The sequence below is a fragment of the Mytilus californianus genome, unplaced genomic scaffold, assembly GCF_021869535.1.
Source record: "Mytilus californianus isolate M0D057914Y unplaced genomic scaffold, xbMytCali1.0.p SCAF_4, whole genome shotgun sequence".
NCBI lineage: Eukaryota > Metazoa > Mollusca > Bivalvia > Mytilida > Mytilidae > Mytilus > Mytilus californianus.
In genome coordinates this window covers 110,538,887-110,554,845 of record NW_026262690.1, presented here as the reverse complement: position 1 = coordinate 110,554,845, position 15,959 = coordinate 110,538,887, and the positions used below count along the sequence as shown (strand labels likewise).

Here is a 15,959-nt window from a genome sequence, read left to right as displayed (position 1 = left end):
TGTTAGGTCAAAAAAGCGATGCAGGTGGAATTTGGACAATAGATGACCACTCGGTCATCAACGGTCAATATTGGGCTACATTTTTATATTTTGCATATTTGATTGATAATGATTTTTTTAAATAAAACAAATTTTAAAGAATTAAGATCGGCGACAACACCATTAGTTTCACATTACTGGTCAAAGATATCATGAATATTTATCACAAATATCATATTTTTATTTTATTTCGTTTGTGATTGTTTTAATTGAAGTGGGACATTTTTTAACCATTGTCATCAATCAGACGTATTTATTCAGATCTCGTGCCAGATGTCGGTTTTTCTGTAATTTATACGTTTTTGACGCAGCGTTTCTACAACTGATTATAATATTAACGAAAGGTTCTCATCTTTTAGGGCGCGTGTCTTTTATTGTCTCCGACCTCACGGCAAGGAATGAAAAAACATTCGGACAGATTTTTGTGCATGTTTTATTATTAACAATTAGTTAAATGTATTCTTGTCCATTGTGTTAAAAGAAATAATAATGTGATTTAGGATTATTTGATATGTCTGAAGGACAAGTCAATGAGGTCTTTTTAAAATGTTCAATTAAAGACGCATCGCTATCATTTAAAAAAGGGACTAGATATGCACATGTCCACGTGGCAACGCGTGTTTTTTTGATTTCATATAATTACAAATTTGAAAATAAAAATAAGGGTGGAAAGAATAACAAATACTAGTTCAGAAAATTTGTTGGTGCAAATATAAAAGTTTGATACAATTTCGACATCAGAGCCTACTAAATTGTAAATTTGGTAATATATTAATCAATAGTTTACATATTATTAATAAAATTTGTATTAGATTAGTCAATAGTATACATAGTATTAATTAAAATTAATAGATTGATAAAAAATATACATATTAATACAATGAGTATTAGATTCATCAATAGTATACATATTAATAACAGAAGATTTATGATATACGTCAATGAGACAGCAATCCGACGACACAGAAACCCAAACACATCAAGCGGTCAATAATAGAAACTTGTATTCATACATAATGCCAAGTTCTCAAGCGCATAGAGTCTAGAAAAGTTAAGCCTGGTTGTCACTATCAAAGTTAACTGGGTCCAAGTCATCTGTTGTCACTATAAATTGTTCTCATCAAAGACTTGGTCATAGAACACTTTGACCAGGTAAACTTGGTCCAAGTCATCGGTTGTCACTGTCAAAATTTTTCATCAAAAACTTGGTTAAAGATAAAAACCGCAGTGATTGGATAATTCCCGTCAAAGTCCATCCAAGTTTTAAGAAAAATAGGGTGAGATTCTATCTAAAAGTTTTGAACAAAATTTTCTTTGCAGTCGTCACTATAAAAAAAATCCATCAACAATTTTGATCAAGAAAACTTGTACAAGAAAACTTTGATAGTGACGACGGTTCTTTAGGAATTCATTACAGACTGCCAACGATCTGCTATCAATAAAAAAAAACCTTAATGATAACAAACATGTAACTAAAGACAACCACGAAAAAGGTTCCGAGTTTAAGACGGATACAAACATGTGGCGGAATTAAACTGATCTTTTCTTAATTTCAACCCTCCCTACTTTGAGAAAAAAAAAGAGTAACTCAAAGCTGCATGGTTTGAAAATTTTAATAATTGTTTTTAGAGACGTGCAGATGCTGATGATAATGTTTTGTGATAAAAAATATACAGTCATTTTATCGATTACCACAATTACATAATTTTTTTATTTAATTTTTTTTTAAAGATTTTCATAGTATTAACACTTGGTTCCTTATAGCATATTTTTTTTATATATAACTGCATTAGTATTTAGAATCGTATTGCTATAATTAGAACTTTTTAATTAATCAAATTATAATTTTACATTTGAAGCGATTGGATTTGTTAATTAGTTTTTATGCTTTAACTAATTTTATAGAATTGGAATTCTAAAGACAGATCTGTGCTCAGAAATTTGAAGAAGTCTTAACTTCTTCAAACAGATGTTTATAAGAGATGACATTTTATTTTTGGTAGCGCATGACACGGCAGACAATTGACAAACTAATTATATAATTATGCGGATTTGTAAGGTGGTGTATGATTCTGTATAGCACGGGTCACTAGCAGAATTATAAATGACCATGAAATTTAATTTGAATTGTGAGATAAATTTAGCTTGTCCATCACAAGGAGTGATGTTCCCTCAAGAGACATGCCAAAAGAACCGTATCTCACTTGGCAACTAATCAATTGTTATAACACATGTAATTCTCTAAAACCTTTTTTTAATTTCTATGGCCCTTTTTTTTAAATCAGGGACTATCTTACAATTGGATATATATATTATCCCTCTAACATTTTTCTAGTTTCAGATATTTTGTAAGCATTACTATGGTCATTAGCACAGGTTAGTTCCTCCTGTAAGAATATCAAATTTATATTTTGGTTTTCTGTTTGATATTGCAAATGGTTGTAAAATTGCATTTACAAGTTTTCTTCAGCGAAATTGTAGGGATAAACCCTTTACGAATCCGTTGAGTATAGATATTACACATGCCATTTTTTTCTGAGTTGGGTTTCAAAAAAGGTTCACTTCAAATTTGGTGACAAATAATTGCAAAGAATACATAATTTTTTTTAATTTTTGGTTTCGTCAGTTTTATTTTAGTGGATAATATAAGAAAAATAATTACTGTGACAATTTCGATAAGAATTGTTAGGCATATTTCTTGCATGGCACTCTGTAAAATATAAATGGAACACAGCAACTACCCCAATTAGGGTTTTGTCAAATTCTTTTTTTCAATGCATTGAACTTACTAAATTATCATTTTAGCTAACAGTTAGAGGACACCGATTCAATGACATATTTTGATGTATACATATAGCATGAAACCGTGGATAGATTGAATATATGTCAAAGTAACCGTAAGGAAGACAATAAAACAAACAAAAAACTCTCAATGCTAACTTAACCTAAACATCTGTATATCCCAAATAAACTGATACGTTTATATCTATCAAATAAACTTATAATGACATTTCATTTCAGGGCATTTTATAGTAGACTTCATATGCAGTATGGATTTTGCTCATTGTTAAAGGCTGTGCGGTGACCTAGCTATACTTGTTAACTTCTGTGTCATTTGGTCTCTGGTGGAAAGTTATCTCATTGGCAATCATGCCACATCTTTTTATTTTTTATGTTATAATGAATTGTAAATAGAAAAGGTTTTCATAAAATTTCAACCTATTACAAATGTTTCTTTTATTCAACCATTGGTGTATATATAAACAACAGTCTTGCATCAACATAATCTATATGTGTATTTCTTCTTGCTATTACAAATTTATTTCGAATATTTTAATGTAACAAGTCATAAATAACTCTTTCTTAGATAACCGTAGGAGCTTATTTTTAGAAGCAGATTAATTATTAAATAACCATAGCAGCTGATTTAGAAAAATAAGACTTGAGATTTCTGTGTAAGAGTATAAATCCATATTCACATTGTGTTCAATCCAAGGTTGGTCCAATAAGTGACATAACAGGAGAAATACAAATAAAGATAGAAAACCGAACGTGTAGTATACAGATAAAGAACGAACAAATAACATGCTATTCAACTTTGTACTTTATTTTCCTTATTTACCTTTTTTAGTCGAGCGCACCTGGTGAGTCTTTTATAGACGAAACCAACGCTGGCGTACAAAATTATAAACATGAACCACTATTTTTTTGGAGATTTTTTATATTATATATATTAGGTTGATGTAACAACGGGAAAACATGATTTTTACTGCAACTATAGTTGTGTTTATTTCCTAAATATAGTAACAAAGCTATATTTTGTGCAATGTCAATTTTAATCATGGAACACTTTTTCCTCAATCAGGGGTTTACGGATGAAAATAAGTTTGAAATTTGTGTTAAAATTTAAATAGCTATCAAAGTATTAATTTAAGTTGCAGTATAACAACAATATTATGTCAATGTCAGAAAAATATAAACTTTTTTGTATTCGGTACAAAACTGGAGAAGGGCTCGGTACAACCTCGCCCTTCCCCAGTTTCTCAGCTTCATACAAAAAAGTTTATATTTTTCTGACATTGACTTAATATTATATATTTATACGCCAGTGTCCTTGTTTTAACCCATACAAATATTACACAAGATATTAGTATCCTGTATCGTTATTGTTATCAATATTATAATATCAATTGTCACGACTACTGAAATATCCTAATCTTGTAAATAATTATTATGTAATAATAATAGCCTCCTTCCTGAAAATGATTTGAAATACATAAAACGATTAATCTAGTCATTTCACAGACAAATTTAGTATCAAAGCATCTCCAGGTGCGTGTATATCCCCGCCAAATCTCTCTGTACTTGCACCATCTCTCTCCATCAAAATAAAGAAGATAAAGTAAAATTAATTTTTTCTCTGAGGGCCTCTTGTTGCTGGTTTGTGTGGTCTGTTTTACTGTCTACTATGCCTGTAACCCACGTATCCCTTTTATGTATTTTAAAAGAGGTACTAGTATATCTAAAATGACGGACGATCAAACTTACAGATTATTCAGAAGAAAACCTTTGTACTGCAAAGTTCAAAACTAACCTTTGTTTTGAAGAAAAATATTTGCAATCAGTTATAATCGATAGTTAGGTGCAGAGATTTTCAGTAGACGTTGAACTCTACTTTATCGTTTACAGAAATAATATAGATATCAAGGTACCACCCCCCCCCTTTGCATGTATATCTTTTATATTTATGTCAGCAGTGTGACAGTCGATATAGAGGACGAAATCCATTTTCTACTATGTTGTGATGAAAAAGAATGCTGTACAACAACTATATTATATCACGGCTAAATTCAAAAGGACGGATACTGTTGTAATTAATAATAAACAGATGTAGCTTACTATGCGGTATTGGCTTTGCTCATTATTAAAGGTCTGACAATGACCTATATATATATATATAGTTGTTAACTACTTCGTCATTTGGTCTTTGTTGGAGAGTTGTTTCATGCATTGGCAATAATACCACATATTTTTATCTTTTTATTTTTATAGCTATTCTAATTATGATACTCCTATCTAAATAGGGTGGTAGAGTGTACCTGTTTTATATATAAGGGACACGTACTACATATTCTATGGTATGGACCAAAGTTTACCTATCCTACAAGGATGGTACAGTATACCAACTTTTATAAAGGGTCACAGAATACAGATTCTATCGTATGGATCAAAAAGATATAACAAAAATATCAAAATTTAAGATAAATTTAAAAAGGAGAAGTCCATAAAAACCGACAAAATCAAACATTATGAACCTACGGAACGAGCGAAAAACAACTATCATATTCTTGACTTAGTACAAACATTTTCCGAAGAAAATGGTGGGTTAAACCTGGTTTTATAGCTAGCTAAGCCTCCCACTTGTATGACAGTTGTTTATAGTTCCGATATATTGACAAAATTGGGTGAGCAACCCAAACAGACATAGAAGGTTAATGTGACAAAACACAACACAACTGACTAAAAATTTAAACAAACATACAAATGAATCTCACAAAGACGACAACAAAAAAGGTGTTGTAGTTGATAGTAAATTTGACAAAGACACCAATAATCCAAACAGATCAATTTAAACCTATCCTAGAGGGGTGATACAATATATCAAGCTTATATAAAAGCTCACATGAAATATACATATTCTTCAGTATGTTCAAAAGAATACCTAGCCTACATGCTCCTGATCTTGGACAAACAGCATACCTACCATGTACGACGGACTATACACTAGGGGGAAAGTAAAACTTTTATTGTATGACGGACAACAATAAACCTATCCTGTAGGATGAACTACAGTATACCTATCTTACAAAATAGACATAGTACACCTATCATGTAGAATGAAAAACAGTATCCCCATCATACGATAGGGACATGTGTAGTATACACCTATCGTGTAGAATGAAAAACAGTATCCCCATCATACGATAAGGACATCTGTAGTATACACCTTTCATGTAGGATGAAAACAGTATCCCCATCATACGATAGGGACATATATGTAGTATACACCTATCGTGTAGAATGAAAAACAGTATCCCCATCATACGATAAGGACATCTGTAGTATACACCTTTCATGTAGGATGAAAACAGTATCCCCATCATACGATAGGGACATATGTAGTATACACCTATCGTGTAGAATGAAAAACAGTATCCCCATCATACGATAAGGACATCTGTAGTATACACCTTTCATGTAGGATGAAAACAGTATCCCCATCATACGATAGGGACATATCACGGTAGTATACACCTATCGTGTAGAATGAAAAACAGTATCCCCATCATACGATAAGGACATCTGTAGTATACACCTTTCATGTAGGATGAAAACAGTATCCCCATCATACGATAGGGACATATGTAGTATACACCTATCGTGTAGAATGAAAAACAGTATCCCCATCATACGATAAGGACATCTGTAGTATACACCTTTCATGTAGGATGAAAACAGTATCCCCATCATACTGTAGGGACATATGTAGTATACACCTATCGTGTAAAATGAAAAACAGTATCCCCATCATACGATAGGGACATATGTAGTATACACCTATCGTGTAGAATGAAAAACAGTATCCCCATCATACGATATGAACATATGGAGTAAACACCTATCGTGTAGAATGAAAAACAGTATCCCCATCATACGATAGGGACATATGTAGTATATACACCTATCATGTAGGACTATAGGAATGATGACTGTTACCCTAACTTATAGGACGGACAATTGTATACCTATCATGTAGGACGGACAATTGTATACCTATCTGTAGGACGGACAATTGTATACTTATCATGTAAGACGGACAATTGTATACCTATCATGTAGGACGTACAACTTTATAACTATCATGCAGGACGGACAATTGTATACCTATCTTGTTGGACGTACAACTATATACCTATCATGTAGGACGGACAACTGTATACCTATCATGTAGGACGGACAGCTGTATACCTATCCCATATATAAGACGGACAGAAGTATACATATTCCATTGGACGGACAAAAGTAAGCCTATCTTCTAGGACGGAAAACTGTAAGCCTATTTTGTAGGACGAACAACTGTATACCTATCATGTAGGACGGACAACTGTATACCTATCCCATATATAGGACGGGTAGCAGTCTATACATATCCCATAGGACGGACAACAGTCAGCCTATCTTTTAGGACGAAAACTGTAAGCCTATTTAATTTGCAGGACTGACAACAGTATACATGTCCCAAAGGACGGACAACAGTATACATGTCCCAAAGGACGGACAACACTAAGTCTATCTTGTAAAATGGACAACTAAATACCTATCCCATAGGACGAACAACAGTATCCGCATTAAAAGAAGGCATGGTACACAGATCATGTAGGACGCATAACAGTATACCTATCTTGTATGACGAACAGCTGTAAGCCTATCCTGTAGGACGGACAACTGTATACATGTCCCATAGGACGGACAACTGTAAGCCTATCCTGTAGGACGGACAACGGTATACATGTCCTCTATGATAGACAACAGTATACCCATCATACGGAAGGGACATGTTACAGTTATCATGTGGGACAGACAACAGTATACCTATTATACGGAAGGTACATGGTACATTTATCATGTGGGACAGACAACAGTATTCATATCATACGTTAGGGACATGGTACAGTTATCATGTGGAACAGACAACAGTATACCTAACACACGGTAGGGACATGGTACATTTATCATGTGGGACAGGCAACAGTATACCTGCCATACGGTAGGGGCATGGTACATTTATCATGTGGGACAGATAACAGTATACCTATTACACGGTAGGGAGTCCTGGGACATGGTAAATTCATCATGTGGGACAGACAACAGTATACCTATCACACGGTAGGGACATGGTACATTTTCATGTTGGACAGACAACAGTATTCCTATCACTCGGTAGGGACATGGTATATTATCCTGTAGGACGGACAACTGTTAGCCTATCGTGTGGGATACAACCTGTGTAACCTAAACTGTAGGACGTTCAACACTAAACTTATCATATAGTAGGGACATAAAATATCCATCCTGGAGAACTGTGAACACTTGTGACATCGGAGGGACGGAGTTTTCTATGTGTTAAGTAAGGCTAGGAAGGATCACAGTATGGCTTTCATAAAAGGAATGACCATAGTATTGATATGGTAAATGAGGTACCACTTCGTCTTTCCTTTAGCAGAGACAACAATATACGCATTTAATTGGAAGGACATATCTAACGACAACAATATAACAATCCTTAAGAAATTCCATAGGAATTTTCACAGGAGTCTTGCAGGAAAAACCCTCCCACAGTCAGTATACCTATATATATTATAGGAATTATCCTATAGAACAGGCAACCGCAGAACATTTCTAATAGGAATGACTATAGGATAACCTATTGGAAGGACTTGAGTATTCCTATCATGCAGACTAATCCACAGTATACCACACACCCAAATCTTAACTACTGTTTTTTCGCCAAATATAAAAAAGAAGATGTGGTATGATTGCCAATGAGACAACTCTCTACAAGAGACAAAATGACACAGAAATTAACAACTATAGGTCACCGTACGGCCTTCAACAATGAGCAAAGCCCATACCACAGTCAGCTATAAAAGGCCCCGAAATGACAATGTAAAACAATTCAAACGAAAGTTATTTTCCCCTTAAACTTTAAAGTGGGTTTGAGAATTAATATTTTTGCTTATGTTTGAGTGGCGTCGAACAAAACATTATTTATAACCTTCTACAGAAAAATGTCGAACTGTAATTTGTTCTAATATGCATTCTTAATTCAATATCTGATATTTATTTTATTTATTGAAATATTTTACCATAACTATAACTTTATAAACAGTCATATAGTTATTCCTCTTCTTTACAACACACCATAATTATTTATTTATTGAAATGTTGTTTAAAGTAACTTTATTACACGACCTGTACAGTCAAACAAAGACCAATTGATATCATGAGTAAATAGGTTTTACCTGAGACGAGAAAGATTATGTAAGATTTTAAACTAAGGCTAAAAGTTCAATCTGTCGTTATGCAAGATTTTATAAAGGCTTACGTTTGACCGATCCGATAATTGTGCAAGTATTCCGTAAGACGGTCACTTGACCTCGGCCAGTATAAAGGGAGATTGGGGTCGATAGAGAATTACACGCCTTATATAATGTTGAATTATTAAAATCAACAAATGTCAGGACTTGAAATGAAATATAAAATGATTTTAAACACCAGTATAAAAATAGATATATCAATTTTTAAAGTGTATTCGCTATTAGTTCATACAAAACATTGGCACTTGTAAGTAAATTCTTAAAGTCTCTGTCAGACTTTAACAACTCTTCAGAAAAAATCTATAAGTAGCATTACATGTAGGGATATCTTTATCAAAATTAAAGAAACAACATTTTAACCCGTTATATCCTTTGATTCTTTTTCGTTTTCTCAGAATTCCTTGATATTAAGCCTTAGTACATCCCGTGACACCATATTCATCCTTCCTCAAATATAACAGGGTTTCTTGGAAAAATTTGTACGTTAAAAAGTTGGAAATTAAAATGTTGATGTAAAATTAGAATATAACCGGGAAATAAGTTATATAATACACGCTTTCCCCAGTGAAAATTTATATAAATTAGAATACTACAAATATTGTTTCCCTCTCAAACACATTTAAAACAAAAACAATTTCGTGTTTGTTTCATTAATTTTTCACATGTATTCCTAACAAGATTGAAGTTTTGATTAGTTTTCACGTGCATTCAAAACAAGTTTGAAGTTTCATTTAGTTTTCACGTGCATTCCAAGCAAGATTGAAGTTTCATTTAGTTTTCACGTGCATTCCAAACAAAGTTGAAGTTTTCAGTTTGCTTCATGTCATCCAAAACCTTTACTGATATTTTTGTTGTTAAAAACCAAAAAGAACTTTTATTGATCACTTCAATAAACATGTACGTAAATAAATAAATGTTTCAAAAAAAAAAAAAAAAATAATGAATAAAATAAATTAAAGACGAACGTGAATATGATATTCAATGTCGATATATATAGATTCGGCTTTTCATCAATCGCCAAGATATTGAAAATACAAAATAAAATCAAGTTCTGCAATTATCTGTGTTGAGGACATTTAGATATAGTCGTTCAAATTAGATAGGACTTTGTGGACTAAATAATAAGCATTAAGACAATTTATATAGAATACTTTACTATATAAAACATAACAATATGTTCAATGATAAAATTTGCACCAATTTTTTGAGTTTTTAAATCAGTAAGTTACATTTATAAAAATCTAAATTCTCTCTACTTTTACTAAACATGCACACATACAATAACATACATAACAAAATTATGCTTAATGATGAATAATGATTTGTGAAAAAGAACGAAAGAGCAATTAAATCGAGCAACTGAAAAAAGTGGGAGTGGTTATTAAATTTGAAAAAAATTAAAACGGACTTAAAACAAAAAAAGAAAAGAAAAATAACTGTAAAAATCATCAGCACGCGCAATTTTGGTTTCAAAAGATATAAATGATTCCATTAAATTCATTTTTCAGACAAAATACAAAAACATAAAATGGCAGGAGTACGTAAAATTAAAAAAAGAAAAAAACAAACAAAGAGATTACATCCCTAAAATGAAACAATGAACACATACGCACGCCTTGCGTTACATAATAAATACACATTCAAACTTTAGCACTAATACAAAGTCAAGCACTGCACATATATACCAACATTTGATCAGGGGGTAGGAGATGAAAGGATGCTGTCCTGATATATAATGTAAATAGTTTTTCGATAACTGAGGTAGTTCATTGTCCCTTTTATCAAAGCATTCAGTTTTTCACATCGCTTGCTAGTTGTCTATTTCGTCTCAAATCGCCTAGGTTTTGTTGCTTAGCCTAGAATATAAGTAATATAGCTGTTCCTTTCTTCTTTAGTCAGATATATAGTTTTAACTCAGTTTCTGAAGAAATCTCACTTTTAATTCCACGCAAATAGTATCCCAAAATTTATAAGCGATTATACAACATGTAATGTAATTTAGCAGTTTCATTTTTGAGTATTGTCACTTGCGCTCGAAGTTTTAAGTTTTCTTGTTCCAGAAAAGCTGCTCGCATTGCTATTTCTTCTTCTTTCTCTCTTCTTGCATCTCGAGATCGTTTAGCTGCTTCGTTATTTTTCCTCCGTCTTTCCCAATAAGAATCGTCCTTCCTTTCTTCTGGCACTGGATTTGTCGCTTTTTTACAGTCACGACTGTCAGATCGACTTTCCGCGCGCCTCTTGCGATGTAACAAATGTGATGTTAATGGCGTCAGCGGAAAGGTTGGTACGGCTGTATCGAACACAGAGGACATACCAGCAGCGGATGGCATCGGTGACAGAGGAGATATTGGTGTACCCATACTTAATGTTGAGAATGGATCCATGGGATATATCTTGAAAGGTCTATGTATTTTATTTCTCTCTGACGTTTCACTATTGTCACTTGACGCGCTATTTTGTAGATTTTCCTGAGAATTGTTCTCCTCTGATTTGATTGAAGACACCGGAGATGATGTTCGAGACTCCTGGTCACTTGGAGCCTTGATGTAAGCATCACTACATGTAGGCTTAGACAGATCTAAGGCAGTTTCTGCCATACCGCACATTTCTGGAAAGAAGAAGTTTCAAGTTAATACAAAATAACAACCATAATATATTAAAAGAAAGTATATCTATATGAAAAGTTAAATTCTTTATATCTATATGTATATAAATATACACTGTTTATATAAAGATTCAGTCATTTAAATTGTTTACACATAACGAACACTGAATAAAATAATATAATTAATATTGACATATATTTATAGAATTTATATAATATATTTAAGTTATTTTAATAAAAACTAAAAATTCAAAAATATTTAAAAAATGACAAAAACTTACAAAAACGTGCGATTTCCTAGTGTAAGTTATGGTATAATGAATGTCCGTTATGTGCTAAGGCCAGATGACCATTGAAATTGACCAACCAATGACCAACGCTTATACGGTTGTTTGCAATCGGTGAACTCGCAATGACCCTCTTGCACAATAACTACATAAACTTCTGCGCATGTGACGTGTATGACCTATATAATCTAATATTACCAATTGCTTCAAGGAAAAAAAGATCATTAGATCATACTGGACAATGCTATTTATATAGGTATTATGTAAGAAATTTAACATTGTGTATTCGTAACTAAAGAACTACAGGTAAACTAAGAAAATTTACAGTTAAACAAAATTACCGGAAGTAATTTTAGAAAGGTCGTCTTGACCAGCAGCATAGTTTGGCCATAGTTCACAGTCAGATTGAATTATGATTCATTATCTAAAGAGAAACATAAACAAAGCATGTCTGATTTATTACAAGGCTGTTCCTCGTTTGATGGTTGCTGGTCAGTGTAGCCTCATTCCGCCCGCAACAATTATATAAGAATTGAGATTATTAAATCCCGAACTCTATAATCACATACATCTTGACTTCATATTCAAAAATATTAGAAACATGCGCGAGGAAATTAATTATTTCAAAATTAACTAAAAGCTCAATATTAAATACATGTGGATTGAAAAAATCTCTCATTTCAGCGAAACGATTTCATTGAAAGTGTCAACTGATTTTTAATGCATTATGCCTTTTTTAAATATTGATTTTTGACTAGAAATTAAAAGATAAAAACAAAAAGAGACAAATATCGATAATATTTTTAAAACTCATTTTTCCGCAATAAACACTCACTGATTATAATTCACACAAGGCCAACAAATAAAAAAAAAAGAGAACTACATGTAAACTTACATGTGATTGTATAAGCGTCTCAGCTTAAGTGATGTCTTAGACAAAATGATCTAAGACAGTGGACAAGCATCCCGGACATAGTATGTCCTGTTATTATGAAAATCTGATTATTTTTCTTCATTATTTGATAACAGCAGCTTAAAATACGTCCGGAATTATAAAATTAAGTAATAGCTTATATTAATACAAGTTCGCAAGTTCAAACGGGCAAAGATGTGTAAAACATAAAAGGTTAATATGAATTTATTAAGTTACATTAAAAATGACACGGATTAAAAAAATTATTAACGACAATCAACACAAATTTTTTTTAACAAAATAAATTACTTTACAAGCTAAACACTTTTAAAACACACATTTTATATGAAACTTGTTTTATTGTTTCTATATATATGATTAAACATATATAAATATACATATAGAATCTTTCAGCCAGACAGTAAAATCAACTAAACCGACATCGGTCTCCGTGAAAATATACCCGGGTTGGTCTTCAGTTGAATACTGTGTTGTACCAATGCGATTGTCCAGGATTTGATGTTAGAGGGGCGCTCCTGTGAATTAGGAGTTAGAGTACTATTTTTTTTTTAGCTGTAATTTTACCTATAAATTACATTTTTTTAATTTTTCAGGGGGTCTGAATCCGCGCCTTGTACCCAATTAAAATACCCATTGATCCAGAAGTTGAGTATACTTGTATGGTTAATGAAGACGAGCGACACCTGTATAACTCTTCATTATTACATGTTAAGTTTAATATAAACCAGATATATCAGTGATAGAATTGTCTGATAATTGTAATGAATGACGCAAGTTTAATGAGCAGGAAGACTCCAGGGATTTATTACTAATACATCACCAAAGTTTATCTTGATTAAACTGACCATGTCCTTCTAAATCTTACATAATAAATCATTATCTCATCTCAGTTTAATGAACCATTCTGTTATTTACTAGTGTTTATACTACAAGTACATCATATTAACTTTAGTAAGATATGCCATGTATGACATCTCGGATGCAACAACTTACCACAGGAAAACGGCTTTCGAAGGATGGGATCTTGGGGATTTTGCATGAATTATAAGAATATACAATCCTCGGGATACAACTTTAAAGCTTAAACATTGAATTCCGCTAAAACCGGTGCTAGGGATGTCTTAAACTTACAGTGAGGTGAGAGTTTTTGCTCCGTGTTGAAGGCCTCACTGTGACATTGAGACGAAGAACAGCAATTAAAGCACTGTTCCATTGCTTTTCGTATTTTTTTGTTGAGCATAAGCTGATATTGTGTCATGGATGGATACCCTATATCCTTTCTTTTCTATTATATTTTCAATTTGTTTATATGACAATAAAGATTATGATTATAAAAGGAGCTAATTGAATAACATAAATAGATATTCAGCAGTAAACTGAGATCTTAGATTAATAAAGTAGTCTCAGATTAAATGAAAGAGGAGTGACTTTTTGATTTTCTTTTTATTTTGCAATATCTATAAACTGTTACCAGAAATAGCTACTTCTCCATCATAGTCCAACTATATACCAAATTGTTTATGTCAGAGGCCAGAAAAAACCACTGGTCCACTCTATTCCAACTGTATACCTATTTGTTTTGTGTCAGAGACAGTAATAGCCACTGGTCTGTCATAGATCAACTGTATACGTATTTGGTTTGTGTCAGAGACCGGCAATAGCCACTGGTCCATCATAGGCCAACTGTATACATGTTTGTTTCGTGTCAGAGGCCAGTAATAGCCACTGGTCTATCATGGATCAACTGTATACCCATTTGGTTTGTGTCAGAGACCGGCAATAGTCACTGGTCCATCATAGGCCAACTATATACGTATTTGTTTTGTGTCAAAGGCCCGTAATAGCCACTAGTTCATCATAGGCCAAATATATACTTAAGTTTTATGTCAGAGACCAGTAATAGACACTGGTCCATCATAGTCCAACTGTATACCTAATTGATGTGTGTCAGAGGCCAGTAATAAACACCGGTCCATCATATTCCAACTGTATACCTATTTGTCTTGTGTCAGAGGCCAGTAATAGCCACTGGTCCATCATATTCCAACTGTATATCTATTTGTCTTGTGTCAGAGGCCAGCAATAGCCACTGGTCCATCATAGGTCAACTGTATACTTATTTGTCTTGTGTCAGAGACTAGTAATAGCTATTGACCCATCATAGGTCAACTGTATACGTATTTGTTTTGTGTCAAACACCAGTTATAGCCACTGGTCCTGCAGGGATCATCAAAGGCTAACTGCATACCTATTTGTTTTATGTCAGAGACCAGTAATAGCCACTGGTCCATCATAGGTCAACTGTATACCTATTTGTTTTGTGTCAGAGACCGGTAATATCCAATGGTCAATCATAGGCCAACTATATACTTAAGTTTTATATCAGAGACCAGTAACAACCACTGGTCCATCATAGTCCAATTGCATACCTAATTGTTGTGTGTCAGAGGCCAGTAATAGCCATTGGTCCATCATAGGCCAACTGTACACCTATTTGTTTTGTGTCAGAGACCAGTAATAGCCACTGGTCAATCATGGGTCAACTGTATACCTGTTTGTTTTGTGTCAGTGACCAGTAATAGCCACTGGTCCATCATAGTTCAACTGTTTACCTATTTGTTTTGTGTCAGAGACCAGTAGTAACCACTGGTCCATCATTGGTTAACTGTATACCTATTTGTTTTGTGTCAGAGACCAGTAATAGACACTGGTCCATCACAGGCCAACTGTATACCTATTTGTTTTGTGTCCGAGACCAGTTATAACCTCTGGTACATCATAGGCCAACTATATACCTATTTGTTTTGTGTCAGAGACCAGTAATAACCTCTGGTACATCATATGCCAACTGTATACCTATTTGTTTTGTGTCAGGGACCAGTAATAGCCACTGGTCCATCACAGTCCAACTGTATACCTATTTGTTTTGTGTCAGA

The 15,959-nt window shown here is 33.1% G+C and overlaps 1 protein-coding gene across 1 annotated transcript; it reads right to left on the bottom strand.

Annotated features, from left to right (window-relative positions):
• Positions 1-9,394: 9,394 nt before the first annotated feature.
• On the bottom strand, positions 9,395-12,167 carry LOC127739130 (transcription factor ces-2-like). The gene is made up of 2 exons (XM_052250717.1): positions 12,084-12,167; positions 9,395-11,805 (listed from the first exon to the last, which is right to left on the bottom strand). The coding sequence occupies exon 2, from the start codon at positions 11,801-11,803 to the stop codon at positions 11,165-11,167; it is 639 nt and encodes a 212-aa protein (XP_052106677.1). The 5' UTR covers positions 11,804-11,805; positions 12,084-12,167; the 3' UTR covers positions 9,395-11,164.
• Between the last annotated feature and the right edge of the window lie 3,792 nt (positions 12,168-15,959).

Excerpts from the sequence above, each read along its gene's own strand:
- LOC127739130 (XM_052250717.1), bottom strand. The coding sequence starts at position 11,803 with ATGTGCGGTATGGCAGAAACTGCCTTAGATCTGTCTAAGCCTACATGT.